This window comes from Anolis sagrei, chromosome 2 (assembly GCF_037176765.1).
Source record: "Anolis sagrei isolate rAnoSag1 chromosome 2, rAnoSag1.mat, whole genome shotgun sequence".
NCBI lineage: Eukaryota > Metazoa > Chordata > Lepidosauria > Squamata > Dactyloidae > Anolis > Anolis sagrei.
The window spans coordinates 244658628-244681125 of NC_090022.1; the positions used below are offsets into that span (position 1 = coordinate 244658628).

The window sequence follows — 22498 nt, forward strand, 5'->3', positions numbered from 1 at the left end:
CCTTATATAAAATCAAGGTCTGCCTATGGGAATTTTTAAGTAAGCTGTAGATGATTGAAGCCATAGATATGGAGGGCAAACGGTGCTGCACTTTACAAACTACCAAACAATAACAGACAGAACACTCTTTACATTCCTTTGTAGCCCAAAAAATCTTCATCTGAAATGTGGAAACAATTAGATGAAATAATACAAGACAGCACTTGTTGATTTCGACCAGTGTCAAAGCTGCCATTACCGTTTATTGCTATGTGTTTATCCATAATGACTGCAGCAAAACAATTAGAACAATGTAGTTACTTTTGCTACATACAAACTACAGACTGTGAATGCAATTTAACAATAAAAGGATGGAAATACATATCAAATCAATACAGAACTCTGTTTTTCTGCTGCAGTTTCAAATTCTTTCAAAAAATACCAGAAGGCGATGAAAAAGCAACTTCATTATAAAGATGATCTTACTTCCAACTCAGAACTTGTAAACAGATTAAGTGACTTAGATCTCAGTCAGTAAAATTTAACAAGAGTGCTGAAAGAAAGGACAGAGCAATTCAACTACATACTGTCCAGAATGCTTACAAAACTGAACGTGAAAAGACAGTAAATTCATACCCAGAATCTTTATTTAAATGCTAATGTAGTGTTCTTTGAATATTTTTCCCACTATCACTTTGTGGTTTGTAGGGGTAATTCACATTATTTTTTACATTATTATCTTAGATCACTGCCCAGCAATTAAATGGTTGCCACATAAAAACAAAAACTATTGTTTCTGTTCCAATTCAATATGACATTCCCCCTTGCTCTTGATAAACTACTGAATTGGCCAACATACTTTAAAATATGACAGGAGAGGGATTCAATAAGGGCAAAGTATGCATCTATCAAGGGCGAGTAACAGAAGACAGCTCTTTGGAAAAATCATATCACAAAGGAGAAATAGCAACTGGATAGTACTGGGCAGAAGGAAATGTTCCGACGCAGTCAATGCCTAATGATTCTTCAAAATGTATTTTTCCAATACCAAAGACACTATTCTAGTTTATCAGTTCTTACGAAAACAAACCAACAAACAAAACCCAATGCCAATTTTTGTGACTTTATACTGGACATGAAAATGTACATACCCGAAAGCCAGTTTTCTCACAAAAATTTCCAACATGCTAGTTTGAAATGGATTTAATCCGAGGGGAGGATATTCTGCTCACAAATGTGTCTACTTTATTTTATTTTTTTTATTTGATTTGTATACCACTACTCCCAATTTGGCTCGGAGCAGTTTACAGCAGTATATTAAAACAATACAATTAACTTTAAAATACAAAAAAATGGTATAAACAATTAACTTAAAAATACAATAAAAATTGGTGTAACTCCAGTAATAGAAGCTGTTCAGTGATCGTCACACTCTGAAGATGTACCTGGATTTATTTTCCCTGAAAAGTATCCAAAAAGGATACTACTCGGAACATGAGTTTTCCTCATTTCTTGCAGACTGATTCTTCCAGATATTTGTTACAATAACAATGCTACCCCACGTTTGCCAGAGGCTTCAGTCTATTTTGGTGCCCTACCATTTGACACTTCAAAGTGAAACATTCAGAAGAGATTACTTTATGAATATAAGAGCAACCTGTACCTTTTCTTTCAACATAAAACACAGCATGAAACCCAGTCTGTACTAGAAGAGCACCAAGGAATTCCTTCATCTTATTTCATTCTGGCATATCTTTCATGTGGCCATTGAATCACTTCAACCTATGTAATTCCAGAATATCTTTTATGTAGACGTAGTTGTGACTTTAGCAGATTATTGATTTCACGTGAGGTGCAGCTGTGAAGAAAAATGACAAAGTTAAAACTATCAATCCTTTAACCAAACAAAATATTTGTTTTGGTAAATTTTCTCATGCTTCTTCCCTGAAAGCATTCTCAGGAAGCTGCTGTGCTGAGTTAATAGATGGATTTAAAAGTAACAACCTGCTTTCCATTTAATGGAGGACTTTATCCCACGCAGTCTTCACTCCATTTCTCTGTGCTACTGAAACAGAGTCCCATGGAGGCCATTGCATGACATAAGGCCACTTCCAGTGGTTACCTGTGGGACTCGATTGCGGCAGCACAGGAGAACAGAGGGTGGAGTCGGATGCTACCTGACTCCCAACCTGAGAAGACAAACAGAAGAAGAGAAAGGCAGAGAAAGGTGTGGTGCGGCTGCCATCCCTGAATACAGAAAGGCATGGGACCTTAATGGTAGGTAACAGAACAAGACGGTTCCCTCTGCTTTTCTCTGCTTCCCCCCTCCCCTGGGAAGAAGTTCTCATTTGGTTTGCTCTTCTTTCCCTCACTTTCCATCCTTCAGAACCACAGCATTTCCTCCCCCCTCTTCATATCTTAAAGTTTACTGTCATACATACTTTATGACAACCTCTAACTTTGGCAAGTTACACTATTTCTTGTGTCCAACAGGCAAGCATTAAAAAAAGAGCAAGGAAGGGACATTACTTACATACCCATCAAGAAAGAAAGCACTCCGAATGACTGTATTTTCAATCAGTCATGTTTCTCTCTCCTAAAGGAATACGGTCCCACAGCTGTAGCAACTGTTCACCAACCTGAGGTTCCAGTTCCTATATAAAAAAGGAAATAAAAAATAATAAAGGTTTCTAGAGCTATAGGTTATGAATAATCTTTGCAAACCTAGTAGGAATAGTCTTGCACAGGATACATGTTGAGTTGCTGTGAGTTTTCCGGGCTGTATGACCATGTTCTAGAAGTATTGTCTCCTGATGTTTCACCCACATCTATGACAGGCATCTTCAGAGGTTGTGAGGTCTGTTGGAAACTAGGCAAATTGGGTTTATATATCTGTGGAATGTCCAGGGCAGGAGAAATAACTCTTGTCTTCCACCCTGGGCAGAAATATAAACCCCACTTGCCTAGTTTCCAACAGACCTCACAATCTCGGAGGATGCCTACCATATATTTGAGCAAAACATCAGGAGAGAATGCTTCTGGAACATGGCCATATAAGCCCAGAAAACTGACAGCAACCCAGTGAATGCCTTCAACAACACAAGGATACATATTCTCTTTTACTCTGAGAAAAAGCCCCTCTTGACCATATTTCTAGCAGTAGTATAAAAATGAATAATACAATAAGCCCCCATATACATGGGAGCAGTACCCATGGTTTCATTTTTCCATTTCTGATGCAATATGGCCTCTCTAGACAGGCTTTGTACGGTTTTTATATTTTATATTGTATGCTAATGTTTTTAACAGTATTTCATGATTGTTTTATTTGTTATGATTGTTGAGGCATCAAATTGTTGCCAACTGTGAACTGCTCCGAGTCGCCTGTAGGCTGAGAGGGGCAGTATATAAATATGGTAAATAAATTAATAAATATCTAGGTTTTACAGAACAACTCTAATATATTCTCAGGCCAGAAGTTCTTCATTTCAAAAAAGGTTCACTAATATCCAGTTTTGCTTAACCATGTGATTTCTGAGAAAACATCCTCATGGATCTGGGGGTTATATACTATATTGTTTTTTTTAAAAAATGACAATTAGTCTTGACAATCAAGACTAATAAAAGAAGTCTGATGCTAATCATATTATATCTTTATGGTCAGTCTGTACAAACCAGCATACCTGGCCATCTCGGCTTATTTGTACTTTCTTGTTGTCATTCCAAGGGTTGAGTAAATGATGAGCAAACTGAAAGGGAAGACTTTCTTTCCGGATCCATTCCACCTTGAATACGCCCCCTAAACCAGTAGAGCCCCAATCCTGACTTTTCTCGCGCCCGATCTCTGAAGACATGCGAGCAAAACCCTGCAACAAATTTTAGTAAGACAGAAAATACAAATTAATCCCAGCTGAACTTCTATACTATCTTAACAGTGTCTTAATGAATCTTTCAACGTTATCCTCACCAGGGCAAGCTAGGGTTTTATGAATGAGTAATTCTGAGGTATGTTTTTATATATATCTATATTCTTGTTCTAAACACATCAGTTCAAGACAATGTACAGAAATAGGCTTTCCTATTCTTTGGCAGGGGTTATCTTCATCATCCACAATAGCTTGGGTTGGGAAATGCAGAACAACTACACCAATAACTGAGAAAACTGTCCTATCGCGAGACAGTTTCTGTCAATTGTGTTGAGATAGTGACACCTTGACTTAAGAGTTTAATTCATTCTGACTGAGCTCTTAACTCAAAATGCTCTTAATTTTCCCATTGAAATGCTATTAATCCATTCTGGCCCCCTAACCCCCCCCCCCCCCCGCATTTTTATATGTTTTTAAATATATATATAAATGCACGTTCACGTGAAACAATAAAAAAGAAAAATCAACTTTAAAATGGTAGAAGCTCAAAGTTGTGGCAAGGAAGCACAAACCACAAAGTGAAGAGGCAGAAGAATCATTTCCTTCATACTGTACTCATTCCAGCCTCCCTCCCTCTGTTGCTCTCTCACCCTCTCTCTCTTCATGAAGCCAAGCATACCAAGAATAAAACCCACACAAAATCAACTAAACCAAAGTTCCTCAAAGTGGACAAAAGCAAAGCAGCTGAAAGTGTTCTGCAACTTATTGCTGTTTTGGTAAGGGAAAAGATCTATCTCAATTTTGAGGTCCAACAATTGACTTCACAGGACTGTGCTATCACAGACTTCAGGTAAGGGGGAATGCAGACAGAGATCATATATTTGAATAAAGTCTGAAGTAAATGTTACATACACTATATGTGTAGTATCCAAAACTTCCTTTCTAGCATGCTTTGTATTTTTAAGAAGTTATAACACAGAAGTACATACAAAGGAACAAAACTCAGCAAAGAAATAAAATAAATTTAACAAATCAGTATTGCTGATATATCAGAACTTGTTATAATTTGCTATCATTACGATGCACTTTCTGCAGTTAAAGCTAATTTCTCTGAATAGTTCTCACCTGGAAATGTCCTGACCCTTGAACAGAAAATACCAAGTAAACAACACTGCTCTCCCAAAAGGCTCGGTTTAGTTTTCGCTCATTACTTGGAGTTGTAGACCAAATTCCCTTCTGTTGTGAAATCTCAAGGTTCCTAAGATTGCTGCTTTTCACAATAAAGTACCGAACTGGCATATTTGGCCTTGGAGAAGGAGACTTGGAGCCCTACCAAAAACATGAAATAGTTTTAAGAAACCCTTTTATTATGTATGCTCATACATGAAACACAAAATCACAAATATTCTTTAAATAAAGTAACACCAATTTTCCACTACTAAAGAGTATGCCTATTTGGCAAATGTAAATTTGCAATTAAAAAATAAATCAGATATTACACTCACTCATTTGTATTTTATATTGTTATTATTATTATTATTATTATTATTATTATTATTATTATTATTTGAAACACAACAAGATGAGTGCACAGCAGACAAGATCACTCTGCTGGCTGTTGTACTGGATCACACGTCGGACATTTCCCAAGTGTCTAGGACTGTGTGATGTATCAGCGAATAATGCATGCAGACCCCAGTAAGGTGGCCTTTTGCAAATGGCAGATGGTAATCTTGTCAGTGCCAATTGGGTATAAGTGCAGGCCAAGGTCTTTAGGCACTGCACCCAGTGTGCTGATCACCACTGGGACCACCTTTCCTAGCTTGTGCCAGAGTCTTTGCAGTTCGATCCTTATTCTCATATCATGTCAGATTTCCCAGTTCTCTTCAATCCTGCTGTCACCTGGGATTGCAAGATCGACAATCCATACTTTGTTTTTTAACACGATCTTGAGGTCAGGAGTATTGTGCTCTAAAACTCTTTCTGAATTTGGAAGTCCCAGAGGAGTTTGACATGTTCCTTTTCTGTAACTTTTTCCGGCTTGTGATCACACCTGTTCTTTGTCGCAGGCAGATATTTGTGGCACAGGTTCCAATGAATCATCTGAGCAACAGATGATGATGATGATGATGATGATTATTATTATTATTATTATTATTTCTCACTCAACTCTCATGGCTCAAGGTAGAGCACAACATAGTTAAAACATATAATCATAAACATTATATAAAAAAGCAAAGTATGAATCATTTCTGTATCAAGATAGGACAAAGAAAAAGTGAACCAAAAAAAATTCATCACTTAAGGAAAAATAAGACCAAACAAATTTTCACTCAATATAATCAGTACCTGAGTATCAATGTCCTGATGTAAATGAAATATACCAACAAATGTACTATTTCAGCAAGAATTCATTTAATTTTAATAGCCTGTAACAGGATAAGCAACTAACACTGTACCTTTCCAGATGATGGAGGAGAAGGACTAGCACAGGGGCTGGGGTAACTACTGCTATCAGCAGATTTCACAGATGATGAAATCTGTGAAATCTGCTGGTCGGACCTGTCCTCTGTACTTCGTTTAGGATGTAGGACGCCTCTCTCTTTGTATTTCAATGGCTGGTGAAATGCTGGAGATGCAGACTTCATGAGGACTCTAGAAGTTGAAAGCAAAACACCGTGTTGAATGAATTGTGTTAGTAGCTAAAAATGAGTAGAAAGGTGTTTTTTTTTTAACTTTCCAGAAAATGACATTATAGGGTCAAAGTGGTTCTTCACATTCATAGGCTAGTGCCTACTTTACAGATGATGTAGGTAGACGATTTGCAATGAAACAAGACTAAGGTAGTGCTTCCCAGACTTTTTTGGTCATGGAACCATTCAGAAGACATTTTTTCACATGGAACTCTAACTCTGTCATTAAGCATTGTGAACCCCCAGTTTTTCCTTCTATTCCTTCTACTCTATTGCATATGTGTTTTGTATAAGGCAGGTTTAGAAATAAAGATATTCAAATTTTAGTTTTAAAGCAGAGGTATGTTAAATTTTAGTAAGATCATCATACTCTGGCATAGAATTTTTCTTTTTATTATTATTATTATTTTGCAGAACCTCTATGATGCTTTCCACAGAACCCTGCTTGGGAACCACTGGACTAAGGAACAAAATAAGCAGCGCACCTTGGTTACAATGTAAAGGGTGCAGAAGAAAATGATAAATAAAAGTTGTTTGAGGGATGTTTCATCATAATAAATCTTTTCCAGCAGACCATGTAAGGAAGTGATTTTATGCTTCTATGGAAGTGAGTTGTGATGTACTGCAACACCCTTCCACCCTTCCACTTATTACAGAAAAAAACACAATTCTTCTCATATTTATTTTGTTAAACTGTTCTTGTAAAAAGCTTTGGAACTGCAACATTACCTTAATACTGTATTATTCTGCTCTTTGTTTATATCATAACTTAAAGCTGATTTGGGGGGATTTCTGAAAGAGAAAATGGCTAAATAACTTCAAAATGTTTTGAAAAATAACTTACAAGCATATTATAACTAACTTCATATTACCAAGCTGTTCTGATCATTCATTTATTTCCTTTATGCTTATGACTTCTTGAACAAACTGTGGGAATATGGTGATGATGTTGATACCTTTTGTGGTTATTGTTAATTACTTTGCTATTCAATACCTCTATGACAACTAAAGGAAAGGTTTCCTCTTGATATTAAGTCTAATGTCTGACTCGGGGGGGGGGGGAGGGTGCTCATACCCATTTCTAAGCTGAAGAGCCAGCGTTTTCCATACACTTCCTAGGTCATGTAGCCAGCATGACTGCAAGGAGCACCATTACCTTCCTGCAGAAGTGGTATGTATTGATCTAATCATGTTTGCATGTGAGACGCTGGGCCTAACAGCAGAAGCTCATCCCGCTCCCCAGATTTGAACCGTCAACCTTTTGGTCAGCAAATTCAGCAGCTCTGTAGTTTAACCTGCTGTGCCCTAGGGGATCCTTATGACAACCAGTCTATGTTTATTTAAATATGCCTTGAATATGTTCCAGTGATATCAGATTTACTATTTAATTACATTGATAATATGCAATCTTTTAACAGTATCTCAGTCGATTACATATCATTACAAGTTTTATGTGACTTCTAACAGAAGTTATTAATGCCTATGCTTGTTTTGAACTACTTTGTTTCATTCAAGCTAGAAATATTGTTGAGAAGCTCACAAAAAAGGAAGAAAATACAATGTGTTTCAACTACTCCCAGCTTTTTCTAACATACTTCAATAGTGCTGTATTATAAATAACAGAAAATCTCCTCTTCTAAATTCAAAAGAAAATCAGGCAGCAGAAAAATCTTACTTCTCCTTTCTATTTATTTCTGTTGCTAAGTCATTACCACAGTTTATATGTACACACTGTGATGCTGTAGTTATAACGGAATCTCCTTATGCAAGTCAGTCCATGCTTTAAAGTTACAGGAGAGGACTTTCTCTCTATCCCACCACTTTTCCAAGGAAGGTCCAGCTGCCTCCCTTCCTGTTCTTTTGTCGTCAGCAGGTGAAGATGCATTTGTTCAGGAATTTTAATTATGGAGCACTAGTATAGAGTGGTGTAGTGTACTTTTACGGGAAATTATATTTTAAACACATTTTAATGTTTTCAACAAGTCTGAATTAGTTTTTTAAAATTATTTCTCTAACTGTTCTAAAATAATTTTAACAATTTTTTTGTATTTATTGTAAGAAACTTTAAATCACATCTTGAATATAAGAGAAAGGCATGTGAAAAGGAGAAGACGTCTTTCTGAATGGCATAAAAGAGAATGGCAAGTGAAAAGGAGAAGGCGTCTTTCTGAATGGCAAATGAATCAAGCACAGATAAGACCAGACCTGCTGCTTCAGTAACCACTGGTTCTGAGAATAAAGGCATATCTGTATCTATAGTTTGCTACAGTAAATCTTTTGAAACACACAAGTGGAATTCCCACAGTTCCCAAGATTACGTTGGATTATAACTCCCAATAAATCTAAGCCAACACTAGCAAGAATTAAAGGTGCAGAAAATTGTAATTCGGTAACTACAAGGTTTTACCATTCATACTTTTTAAAAAATGCAGATTCATGAAAAAAATCATGATTCTGGGTTTTAATAGCCCATTGGATTAAGATCCATGCTGGCAGCACTCTTCATTACACACAAAGGTTCTGAGGACAGAATGAGGTTGCAAGTCATGCTAGGTCAGGATACCAACCTCTCAGAATTAAAAGACTCATCAGCAAACTCTGCTTCTGCAGAAGTTTTCCGGCTAGTGTTTGATCTCCACGAAGATGCTAAGGGAAGTTCTTCAGAGGACATTGGCCTTGGTCTCTGTCCAATTCCCGACGGCTGTTGTAGACCTGCGGACTGTTCTTCAGTGCTCAGCACTGCAATGATGGCTCTTATTGTGGCCTCATCCACTTGAGACCAGGGTTTTGAAGGCGCTCTCATCCGTCGCAGGAATAAACTGTGCCATTTCTGCCTCAGCTGAAGGAGAAGGCTAGCTGCCTGCAAAATGAATGCAGTTTCTATTCTAAAACACATGTGCCACAAAGGTCTTTTTAAGGGCCAAAAGGCCAGACACAAGTAACTACATAAACTGATATTCTGTTGAGCAGTTATGAATACATAATCTATTTATGATCAAGGTACTATTCCCATAATCAAAACACACACACAACCTATCTTAATAGCCAGACACCAAACCAAATGATAGAGGTCTATTTAGTTGGTGACAGAGGACCAGCAAGATGTTTCCAGATACCTCCCACCAATGATTTCCAGTTTGATAGTCAGATCTCATGTTGAAGCACCTTGTTTCACTTGTTGATCACTGATGAGAGACTACTGGGGGGCAGAGGGAGAGTTATTTTTAGTTTGGGTTTTTATTGTGTGTGTGTGTGTGTGTGTGTGTGTAAAAAGGAAAGGAGGTCTATTCTGTTGGCAAACATGTTCAGCAAGGTGTTTCTTGCAATCCCCCTCCCTTCTCTTTAGGTTATAAAGTCCTATCTCTTTGAACCTTTCCCTCACTGTCATCTCCTCAATTTCCTATTTAAAACCCTTGCTGTGCTACTGTTTTCACTGGCAGAGAATTTCAACTGCTCTAATTCCCCCTCCCTTCTGTCTTAACCATTTTTGGATTTCTTAGTAAATTCCATTATCTTCAGTACAGCCCTCTAATCTCTTGGACAGCTAATGCAGCCTACTAGTTTTCCACTCCTATTCTAAAACAATCCTTGAAACCAATACTTATCCTTTAAAAATTATTAATAATTATTAGTAACTAACTACTCACCTCTGGATCTAGTTTGAAATTGAGCCATTCATCCAGTTTCAGTGCAGCCAAGTTAGCAGTTGTTCTATCTTCCATTTCACTGTCACTGCTGTCATTGGGAGCACCATCAACTATAACAAATATTCTATATATTAGCACTACATTACAATGGAGAATTTACATCTGAGGTGGGCACAGTGTCTTCAGGTCACTATCTGGGTTGGTGGGGAATACACTTCCCGAGCATAAAATAAACCAGTGTGGCTACCAAACTTCTCAGAGCTCTCCCCAAGGTTCTGAGAAGGCGAGGTGGGGCAATTTTTTAGAAGCCTTTTTTTAGGGCTGGAGAATTGCGGGAGCGATGAGGTCACCAAGGTTGGTGCTATTGCAAAATAAATGGTACATACAAATCAGCAGTGGCCTATGCTGACAGTGGGGAAACTGCCATGTTTCATTGGAGGGCACCTGAATTTTGCTAGGAATGGCCAGATAAGAACAACCTCTCTTTTTATTTTATGCAGTTTTATTCTGCCTTGTTTTCTGGTTCTAGGTGTTTTAGTGGAACACTTAGTACAGCACATTTACATGCCTGCACACACACACAATTTTGTGTCCATTTTTATACCACTGGAATTCTAATCTGGGTTAAAACACAATTCAAAGAATTAAAGCAATGAAAAGGGTGTACCACATTGCTGGACAATTTACACTTTTTTGTTTTTTTCCATTAATATTTTTATGGTTATTATTATTATTATTATTATTATTATTATTATTATTATCAGATGCCTATTATTATATTATAATTATAGTAGATTATGTTAATATTGTCAGATGTCTTCCACGGAAAAACTATACTATGCAAAACAGCTTTCAAATTTCAAAATATTGCAGAGATCCAAATCTAGCAACACCAGCAAGAGAAATTATGGAAGCTGTAGTTAATGGAAAGTAGAAGGAGAGGGAAGTGAAGAAGAAAGCATCCATTTCCTTCCCATTTAAACAAAAAACATATTTAGGTTTAATGTAAGTAATACATAGAAAATACTCTCCAACACTGGATGTCACATTAATCCTACATTTCCTCTATAAAGAACATGTATATATTACAGACAGAACAATTCTTATACCAACACTATACCTCTGAAGGATGAAGGCTCTTGTAAAGCATTGCTTGGCAACCTAGCCGATCCACAGAAGAGTGCCACAGTGACTGGAGTTACAACTGAACAGCACCTGATATTGGCAATTCGGTGGGCTCTTGTCATTTCATCATATATAAGCCAGTCAGTAGGGAGTGCTTGAATAGCTGCTACTTGACCATTAGCTGGAGGAATCTGTTAGCAGCAACACAGGGAGGTGGTTTAGCAGGATTTCTTCTTTCAGCACAATAAATAGAGCAGTTTAAAATATCAGGTTTGAAATAAATATTCTCACTTATTTGCAGAATGCAGACTAAAAGCACCCCATGCTGTAGCACTATAAAATATACGTAAGTAGCTGAGAGTTCATTACTGCCTCAATGGGAAACTACTGAAGCACAGGATAACAAACCAGCCAGCATAGTCAAAACATGGCCACCAAAATAAACAAAAGTTTAGTGGATAACAGATGCCAACTATCTATCTATCTATCTATCTAGAGAGAGAGAGAGAGAGAGAGAGAGCTAGTGCAGTAAGTACACCCTTCTGTTGTATTGTGAAGGGCAGAACATGCATAGTTCATAAAAGAGGTATCTAGTGAGACGTTCTTTTATGAAGGACTATTTCAACCAAAGATCTCAGCACACAGAATATAGACTTACTTGAATCAAAACTGTTCATATGGCAAATTAGTTTCCACATTGAATTTTTCTTTGGTTTGTGAAATTATGAAGATCATGACAGAGACAAATATACATGATTTGTGAAGTGTGCTACCCACTGCCTAGATATTTTCCTCCTAAATTAAATAGGTTCATCTTAAATTCAAATGATTATGTACAAGACAATCTACACAACATTACAGATTTTTTAAAATATCAAGCAAAGATGAAGGAACACTTAGCACTGAATTCAATGTTAGTTCAAACTAGAGTAGACCCACTGTAATTAATGGGATGTATATAAGTAATAATTAATCACTCCCACATATTCCTATTCTAAGAATGTATTCATCAGGAATATTGTATAACCTCTACAGAAAAAAAATTCTGAGCTAAAATTAGGAAACACTGCTGTGAAAAATACAATTCAACTAGTTCTCTTTCTTTTCATGATCGAGAACATTTTATTAACAGCACGTCATTTTTTCAAATTATTTAGTATTATATATATACACACAGGCATGAGGATGGATCAAAAAGTTTTGCCTCCTGTGTCCTAAAAATGTTATAAATGAACATATGACAGCGGAATTTTCTATAGATCAGAGCCTAAACTATTTTCTACTCAAAACTACCATTCAACATAGTCACCATCAATTTGTACACATTTGCGCCATTGTTTCACCCAGGCATCAAAACCATTTTGGAAAAATTCAGGGTTTTGCTTCATGACCCATGATTTTAAAGCTGTTTTAATGACATTCAAGTCATTGAATCTGAAACCACGTAACTTGTCTTTTCAGAGGACCTCTGGCTTCTCTGTGTAGTCTGATAGTGACTATCTGTGTGTGTGTGTGTGTGTGTGTGTGAGAGAGAGAGAGAGAGAGAGAGAGAGAGAGAGAGAGAGAGAGAAGCAGTTCCTCCTTTCTACAAGACCAGCCTGCCACTTTATTTTATTGTCATCTTACCTTTTTATACTGTGGTTGGCTAAGAACCGAGGTAGGATGAAATCTGACTTTTTTCTCTTTTGGTCCAGTCAGTACAGTGTTCTCTCTATCAACATGAACTATATTCGGATACATTCCAGCTACTAAGGCGCCTTTAACCACAGCCCAGTTTTCTGAATTTGTGTTGACATCCCTTATATCACCACCACCTCTGGCTCTAACAAATCCTGTAAGAAAGAAATGTATATTCTGTTAGTTGTTTCAAGAAATAATTTTCACTTGTTCTTCTTTTTAATACATATTTATTAATGATGTTTAGAATTCATATTTGTTGTTAACACAAATTAAAACAGGCAAATAAAAAAATAAATTTTCATTTCAGATACAGTTGCCCAGTGTTGCTTAAATGCAGGTCGTGGGAAACTACAACTCCCGTAAGTCCTGATCACTTACGGGAGTTGTAGTTTCCTGATCACTTGGTGTGCTGGCTTTGTCTGATGGAAGTTGTAATCCAACTTACCTGTTGCAGCTTGCCTATCTTTCAGTAGCATCTCAGCATCCACATACAATATGCTAATTTGACTGTGAAGTCAAACTGAAGGAACACAATTCAAGTTGAAAATGAGGATCATTCATGATTCCTGTTACATTCTGTAAATAACTCAGGACATGCATACATTTGCAAAGCTTCACCTTTCATTCTAGTATCTGAACTTGGATGGGAGAACCTTCTTAAGAATCTCATTTGATTTCTTTGTGACTTGTTTATGTGTCTGACCTAACTCAGAATGTTATCTCGCTTCTGATTTCCTATGTTTCTTATTATCTCGTAGTCATTATGGGGTTTGTTTGTGTGTGTGTGTGTGTGTGTGTGTGTGTGTGTGTGTGTCAGGAACGACTTGAGAAACTGCAAGTCACTTCTGGTGTGAGAGAATGTGCAATCTGCAAGGACGGTGCCCAGGGGACGCCCAGATGTTTTACCATCCGTCCGGGAGGCTTATCTCATGTCCCCACATGGGGAGATGGAGCTGACAGAGGGAGCTCAATCCGCTCTCTCTGGATTTGAACTGCTGACCTATCGGTCGGTAATCCTGCCAGCACAAGGGTTTAACCCATTGTGCCACCCTGCTTAAAATAGTATGTGAATTTAAGTGCAATAATCTAGTGTTTAGTACAGTTTAGTACAATGATCTAGTGTTCAAAGAATCTGCTGGTAGAAGGAAACTTTCAGGTTAAGAAAGCATATGTATATGTATCTACCTGATGCTCTGAGTTGTCCAAGTAGCTGTGTTCTCATTCCTATGATAATCTCCATTGTTGCCTGAGATAGGAAATTCTTCTCACAAAAAGCTCTTTCCCAACCATCACTTCGTGCCTTCTGCCATGCCTGCCAAACAAGTTAATTGGTCTTTGAATGTCATTAATTTTATTGTCTCCAAAGGAACTTTTATAAAGAAGTATTTTTAAAGCTTAAACTTTAGTAAAGGAAGTCTTGATTTCTATATTAGGAAGATTTAAGCAATACATTTACCCAGCTCTCATTTTCTTAGGCCAGAAAGAACACTGCCATTTAATGTAGTTTGAACTATGTTACATGCTTAGCAGCAAACCAAGTCTAATCTGGGTACAACTCATACTCTGGTGCCTTCCAGTTGACATGCTGCTGGACTGAGGCAGACAGTGCCTCAGAGGAAACTGTAAGGAGTTGGAGAAATGGAATCAGGGAATCTGTAATAATTTGAGTTCTAGTGGCAGAAAAAGAAACATCAAGTGACAGATATACTATAAGACCAAATGCTCTTCAACCAATGAAAATGGAGGCACCATATCTGGGAAATGCCCAGATCTAGTAAGCTTGTCTGCACTGAGCCATCAATATCAATAGTGAAAGGATCGGTTCAGTTCAGACAGCCCTTTTCTCGTAACATGTTTCCCAACTAACTTACTTTTATGATAATATGCCCATTCTCAACTGGTCAATGAAAATATGCGAAACTAGGCCATTATACCATATGTTGCATTGTAGATAGCCTTTCTAGTTTAACAAACAGAAAGGCTATCTACAATACAGCACTTGCACATTTTCAAACATCCCCAGCATCAACCAGGCTTTTAAAGACAAAAAGGTTTGCATTGATAGGAAAGAACAAAAAGACAATTCGTCTGCCATCATGAGAGCACTATGCAGGGGCAGCAGGAGGACTAGTGGCAAAGACAAGGTTGACCCCTGAATAAATTATTCCCAAGGTTTCACTAGATATTTGTTCAATGAGAGAAGATCTACTTAGAACGCTTCATGTAATATAATGTGTAACTTCTCTAGAATATCAATACCTGAAAAGCCCGGAGAAGGGCCATATGGTCACTAAACGTTCCTGCAGTGAATCGTTTTCTGCATAGCATGGCTGCCCGTTTCTGAGATGCCTGCGTTGGTAGCACAAATGGATCACGATAGGCAAGAGTGCATGCAATGGTCAGAATAGGATCCAGGCACTTGAGGACAACGGCACATAACACCATTTTACCAAGATGAGGTTCTACTGGTAGATCAGCCAGATGATAGCCAAGTTCTGTCAGATCTTCCCAGGTATCCATAGCATCTATTGTCTATTTTTAAAAAGTAGTAATAATGTTGAAGATATAAAGAAATGAACACTCCTAACAACAACAACAACAACAACAACAACAACAACAACTTTAGTTATGTTGTAATCCGCCTCTCCTTGTGGCTCGAGGCGGGTTACAACATAATTAAAACACATAAATAATGTAAAGATTTCATAATTACACATATTAAAATGTTTTTATAAAGATACATATTAAAGTGTATTTCTATTAATACATATTAAAATACACAGAACAAATATGAAAACATAGGACACAAGTTTACAACTCAGGATTAAATGTTGTATTAGGGAACAGCAGAATTCTAAGCTTGGACTACTTTAGCATTTTCCCCAATTGTAATGAGTTATTTTACTATGTGAAGGAAGTATTCACAATCAGTAAAATATAACATAATCAGAAGTTCTCTGGTGGTTTACTGATCTAAAAAACAGCCAATCTTTTTGGTGTAGGCTTAGAGTCAAAGTAACTGGACACATACTATTAAAACCAGGAAAGCTATTTCTATAATTTTTAACAAAATCGGTAAGCAAATGTTATGTATTGAAATTTACTGCACTACTGCTTCTAGTTAGATGCAGTGAAAACTAATAACAATACAGGGAAACAAGTGGTTTACTCACTTTAAGCATCTGCACAGCATTTCTCACAATTAAAGCAGGTGGTGGTTCTGGAGCTTTCATTAAAAAGTCAGCAATTGGACAATTGATGGGAGCCAGCAATTTTGTATGCAAACACAGTTCCTAGAAATTAAAGACTCCCTTTTTAGAATTCCAAAAATACAACATAATTTCCTAAGATTAAGAAGTACATTAATAGTGGAATGCTATGGCCCTATCTACAGTGACCCTTTAATACATTTTCAAACCAGTATTGAAGAAAGTGGTTTGACTGTGCAGATGATTATACAGGAGATCCTGGAACCAATTTGAGACCAGGTGGTGAAAACACATACCACAAAGAACTGGTGCACATTAAGGGCTTTCTTTTGCATGCTTTTGGGAGAGTTTGTTGTCTAGCCGCCACATTGTGAAGCTAGCTTTGAATGGCAGTAAACGATTGGTGTAGATGGGACCTATGTCTAAGAAAGAAATATTTGGTTCAGTGGGGCTTACTTTCAGATAAGGAAATACAGAACTGCGGTGTTAAGGAATTACTTATTCCATCAATTGAGAGGTTCAGACACATAGGGGAATGGGGGAAAGGATATTCTTGGAGGAGTAAATGCACTATGACTGGATATAACCCCCACATGCCAAGAACACAAGCCAGGAGCTCACATTTTTCTTCAGTTACAACTGGTAGGTCCCTTCCCTTCTCCTGCCCTACTTCATCTAGGCCTCCTCTCCCTGCAGACCTCTATATCCCATGGAAATCTGTTCAAAAATCTCTGGACCCACCAGAACAGTGAGAATGGCAACTGACATTGAAATCACCTCATCCTGCCAATGGGGGCATTTTGATCAGAAGTCTGTTCAGACATGAAAGGAACCAAGTTTTAATACCAAACACTTTTTTTGGAATTCAGGGCATCCAACAAGACAAAGGTGGGCATGTTTTTGGATGTTGGGGACACTACATTCAAATGTTGCAACCCCACAGGGGACTATATATCTACACTGCACCATGCCTTTGCTGCCAGAATTTGATGGCATGTTTGCAGCAGCAATGCAAAAACAGCACCATATTTGCTTTAAAATAAGGCATATGTGGATAACACATCTTGTTTTGAAGCTGATTATTTGCACTGCCTGAAAGACTAACTGGCTTTTTAGAAAGACGTGTGTGTTCTCTCTCTGCAAACCTCAGCTTAAAGCAAGTTATAATTATGCCAGAGACGCTTTACGGGTGAACTCTGGTGATGAGGTTTCAAAATTTAAAGGGAATTCAGCACTTCATTGCTGATGTCATCACCACAGTGGCAATTTTAGCAGCGATAGCAGTGAACTTTGGGGCCCATCTTGCACTTGAACATCAATCTCAGTCTCATCTAAATACCCACAAGACTTTTAGATGTCAAACAGATCCACAAAAAGAATACATGGTGATTCCATGGTCAATTTTATAAACCACTGTCAATTATATAAGCTACAACTATGACCACACATTTGAGAATCAGTGGTTTAAAATGTACAAAAGATAACATTTGAAAGGATACAGAAAAAAATCTTAATGAAAAGAAAAAAATCCACTACAACATAAAAACTCTATAGGGAAAACATATTTTTATCTCAATTCCAATAAGAGCACATTATTCAACATTCAGCCAGATCTTTACCCAAGGAAACATGCACAGAACTGTAGTCTGTAGTCAAGTCATTTACTGCACATTTCTGCCTAAGCTACAACAGAAAAAGCAGAACCAAATTTTCTTAACTCTTCTATGGCATAAGATTCCACTGATATTCAGTTATGAAGTTATGTCTGAAGAATAAGGCAAACAATGACTGTAATGCCAGCATCTGTTGCTTTCAAACAGCTTCAACTCTCAAAACAGTGTACAAAACTTGGACTGACTTGGGTCAAGAGGATTCCTTTATGGAACATTTTCAAAGTCTTAAACAAACATGCTAGCATTGTTTTAAAGATGAATTACATTCCTCTGAAGCAGTAATTCTCAACCTGTGGGTCCCCAGGTGTTTTGGCCTACAATTCCCAGAAATCTCACCAGTTTACCAGCTGTTAAGGTATCTGGGAGTTGAAGACCAAAACATCTGGGGACCCACAGTTGAGAACCACTGCTCTGAAGGCTTTCCAGGAATGCAATTCATCTTTTTAAAAGGCATACACTTCTTGCATGCCTTGATTATTGGGGAAAATTCAACAGGGAGTAAAATGTGTATTAAAAATGGGGACATGAATCCCATTTGTATTCCAATTAATCATACATTCCTTATACATCTATATTTACCCACACTGAAAAGCATTATGAATTTTATTGTATTTTGTAATTACACATATTTTCTCAGACAATAGCTCAATTCAGACATCAAAAAATATGCCTGCTTCAACTGATATGCCCCAAATGTGTTAGGATTATAGTTCTCTTCACTCTGTCAGTCAGTGGCAGTAGGAAAATGCACTAAAACGACACTTAAAGATACATAATACAGTTTGGCAACGTATTTGTCCAAATAACTGATACAGGCATTGTTCTGCCTCCAGACTCAATGGCATGATATATACAGAGTTGAACATATGAACAAGGATACTGTAAATAAAATGATTCAGTCTGATAACTAAGCTGAATCACTTTTATGAAGATTTCCATGAAACAGAGAAAGACTACTGACCTGTAGGGGCATTCTCAGAAGTTCTGGGGTCTGAAATTCCAGCATATTTTGAAATCTTAGTCTACTGAAAAGTCGGAAACAAATTCCAGGCCGACAACGTCCTGCCCTTGGAAACAAAGTATTAGTTAAGATGAATCATCCATAGAAAAGTGGAATTTAAACAAACTTATTAAAGGAGTGTGTATACTAATTTATAGTATGACAAAAACTAAAAAGTCTTTGTAAATTTACAGCAAACATACTCCAGAGTGGATGCAGTGGAAAAACCTAGGAACTACCACCATAAAAAAGATTTTTCAATCAATTGCCTATAATGCTTTTAAATACATTTCAAATACATTTCATAACTTACTTATATGGGAAAATAAATTTTCTCTGTTATTTCTATCTCCTCTCAAGAAGCAAAGCATTAGATTTTTTTATAGAAACCATTGTCTTTAGCCTCATTGTAGGAAAAAAAATATTCACAAAGTTTTGGCATTACCTGCCCTTTCTTTGAATGGCACTAGCTTTAGAAATCCATACCATCTTTAGCATAGTTACACAGTTCAATGCATCAAAGGATTTCTAAAATGATAAAAAGAATGTCTGTGTTGTGAGTTAATACCAAGGTTAAGATAATACTTGCATTTATTAAGTGATCTAAATTACCTAAATTACCAAATGTTTCAAGCAAAGTGATTTTGCTATATGTTATTTACTCAGTTTAAAAAGCACACTTTGCTGACGCCTCAAAAAATTTAATTTGCAACTATACAGCATATCATTTTATAATTTCAGTTTAACATGCATGTTGAAAATAACAAACCTCTTTCATTTTTCCAGAATCAATCACAAAGACAACATCGTTAACTGTGATGCTGGTTTCTGCAATATTTGTAGAAAGTATCTGAAACAACAAAAATATTAGGGTTGTAACAACAGCTGATGTGTCATGGTTAGAATTTACAAACAGTTGAACAGTTTCTTGATACTTGCTATTTTGCGGATGCCTGGAGGTGAGGTCTTCAGAACTTTTTTCTGATCAGATGTCTGCATATTTGAATGTAGCATAAAAACCTGAAATCTAGTTGCAAAGAATTACAAGTGAAATTAAATATGGAACAATTCTGCAAAAGTACAACAAAAGTCAAAATGGGGGGGGGGGGGATGCAGACTCTTCACCTGTGAACATTATCAGCAAACCTCTTGTCATCAAATAGTATGCGATCCCGTAAGCCAACAATTTCATCATATCCAGGAAGGAAAATTAAAACTGCTCCTTTAAGAAGAAAAAACCCACCAAATTTAAAGGAAGCATAAATCAGAAAAAGTTAAGATTAGTATCTGTTCTTTTATTGTGAGTTAGTGAAGACTGGTTTTAGATGTGACAGTCTTACTCTCATATATATTAGTATAAATGTTTATCTTTCTGCATTTACATAGCCCTGTACATAAAATCCACCAACTGCAGAAATAGTGTCCCAATCCATTGTACTAGAAGAACACAAAACTGTACTAGTCCTGCTGAAGAAGTTTAAAAGCTCAGCTTAGTCCTACATTTTAAGTCTAGCAAGTTCACAAGTGCGACATGGAGGCTTCCTAAACATTCTGTATGCAGTGGAACAAGATATTCTCCAGGAAACAATTCTAAAAGCTGAGTATAAATACAAATTATTTAACTTTTAATTAGTTGTTTTAATGTATGCTATTTTATTTAGTTTCAAATACAGGTTTCGTTTGTTTTCACTGTAAATTGTTTTGAGGTGTTTGTAAAAATACTACAGTATAAATATACTTTGAAGCAATAAGTACTGTACATGTATTTACCAGCTTCACAGCTATGACAGATATTGTACAGTAGATGCATGATCAGGTCTAGATCCACCTTTTCATCATCAAAACTATGATGATAAGCCTTCAGGAGTTCTTGATCTTCAGCACTAAGTTCACTGGCATTAGCATGGACCAAGGAACTCTCATCTAGATTGCCAGACTCCAGTGAAGCACTGAAATGTGTAACACAGCGTTTATGAGAACATGACAATACCTTTCCTATATGGAAAAAGGGTTGCATAAATACACTTCCTGAAGTGCTGAATTTGAACACCAGATACTGAAAGTCTTTTGATCCAGTCCACACATATTAAATTTACAGGGCTACAACAATTAAAACTCTTTTCAATATTGTTGAGATTTCTAATGCATTTTGGATGCTGAATTCACAAAGTCATAAAATACGTACAATAAAAATGTTGTACCACACAGTTCTTTCATAATTTTTGATATCTTTATCACCTCAGTTGTTACTGAGTTTTGATGAAGTGCAGACACTGATGTTCCAGTGCGATTTCTTTTAGTGTTTTTGGATGGATTTGTGTGTTTTGTATCTTTGAATTAAACTGTTTTGAAAGTTTATTAGAAGACTTTGGCCTCTTTCTGGGTACTCTTTACTTCTCAAAGAAATCTTAGTCACATAATAAAAAAAAATAAAAGCATCAATGCAAGTTGCGGAAAAAATGATTGTGATGGAGCATATCTGAGGTTCTTTCTGAATTCAGAATGCCAAATTCCTATAATGTTAAAAGGCTATGAAATGTAGTTTCTGCAATGAAAATAACTTCGATCTACTTGCTAAAGAACACTGAAGAATTATACCAAACATTATATGCCTTCAAATTATGCCAAAACAGATGCCTCAATTTTACATTTAAAGTTTATCATTAAATTTCTGCACTAAGATTGATTTCCAAATCCTAGGAAAATCATATTTAATTAATGTTTGCTCTAAAGTTCAGGAAATTATGGCACAGACAGGCTTCATTGTTTACTTCAGTTATGGGAGCAGATCCCTGTCTATAGTTTAGTACATTTCAGAATTAAGAAAAAATATTACCAGTAGGATTCCAGAAGGTCAACCACTTCTGTCTGTCCAAAATGTTTAGCCCACTCCAGTGCTGTCCTGTAATAATTGTAATGACAGATAAACAAGCATTTTCCTTAAACACAATCATGGCACCAAAAAAAACTTTTTGACTATTATTTCAGTACAACATTTCTAATATTCATGTATTGATTTTTAAAAATACAATACTCATTTGCTCTACCATTTATATAACAATATGGAACATAGACATTTAAAAAATGTGAAACTGGATGCAGCTCTCAGTGAGTCCCAAGGAATGATAAAATGGCCTGTTTGCCCACCATGCATCAAACCGTGATTTAGTGTCATATGAACCAGCCTACAAACTGGGCTTGAAGATGCTGTTCATAACATTTACGTAATGTTATTTTTCTTTCTCTACAAGTGTTTTCAAAATCACAGACCAGTTCTGTGCAAGTAATATTTGAGCTCTGTAACACCAGCTTTACTAAATTTGATGCCTTCCAGTTGTTTTGGACTATGACACCCTTTATCTAATAACCCATTATGTTTCCTGAGACAGGTAGAAAGAGGAGGGCACCATGTCGTGGAAAGATGAGTTAGCCTCTGTACGAAACTGATAACTTTCTGTCTAAATGGTAACACAATCTCATAGTTGTTTGGTTGAATGTAGATTCTTTACCTTACAAGCTACCTCTGACAGTCAAGCCAATAGGATCTGAAGCAATTAAGCTGAGGTGGAAAATGTGCAATGATAATTGATTTTTAAAAAATGAGTTTTTACAAATTACCCCCAAAC

General features: G+C 36.7%; 1 protein-coding gene across 3 annotated transcripts in view; it reads right to left on the minus strand.

Moving 5' to 3' along the window:
* Window positions 1-203: 203 nt before the first annotated feature.
* YTHDC2 (YTH N6-methyladenosine RNA binding protein C2) overlaps window positions 204-22498 on the minus strand; it is a 35828-nt gene continuing 13533 nt past the window's right edge. The window contains exons 12-31 of one of the 3 annotated variants that reach the window (XM_060761911.2): window positions 21709-21774; window positions 20643-20821; window positions 19998-20094; window positions 19812-19899; window positions 19642-19722; window positions 19318-19400; window positions 18834-18939; window positions 16164-16283; window positions 15250-15522; window positions 14176-14302; window positions 12937-13142; window positions 11306-11501; window positions 10186-10295; window positions 9106-9398; window positions 7268-7330; window positions 6305-6500; window positions 4971-5174; window positions 3663-3845; window positions 2517-2633; window positions 204-1837 (exon numbers count right to left, since the gene is read on the minus strand). In XM_060761911.2, coding sequence (XP_060617894.2) covers window positions 2553-2633; window positions 3663-3845; window positions 4971-5174; window positions 6305-6500; window positions 7268-7330; window positions 9106-9398; window positions 10186-10295; window positions 11306-11501; window positions 12937-13142; window positions 14176-14302; window positions 15250-15522; window positions 16164-16283; window positions 18834-18939; window positions 19318-19400; window positions 19642-19722; window positions 19812-19899; window positions 19998-20094; window positions 20643-20821; window positions 21709-21774 — 2752 coding nt within the window. In that variant the 3' untranslated portion in view covers window positions 204-1837; window positions 2517-2552. Of the gene's footprint in view, window positions 1838-2512; window positions 2634-3662; window positions 3846-4970; window positions 5175-6304; window positions 6501-7267; window positions 7331-9105; window positions 9399-10185; window positions 10296-11305; window positions 11502-12936; window positions 13143-14175; window positions 14303-15249; window positions 15523-16163; window positions 16284-18833; window positions 18940-19317; window positions 19401-19641; window positions 19723-19811; window positions 19900-19997; window positions 20095-20642; window positions 20822-21708; window positions 21775-22498 lie in introns of all 3 variants that reach the window. The other 2 variants (XM_060761912.2, XM_060761913.2) reach the window with 2 other exon arrangements.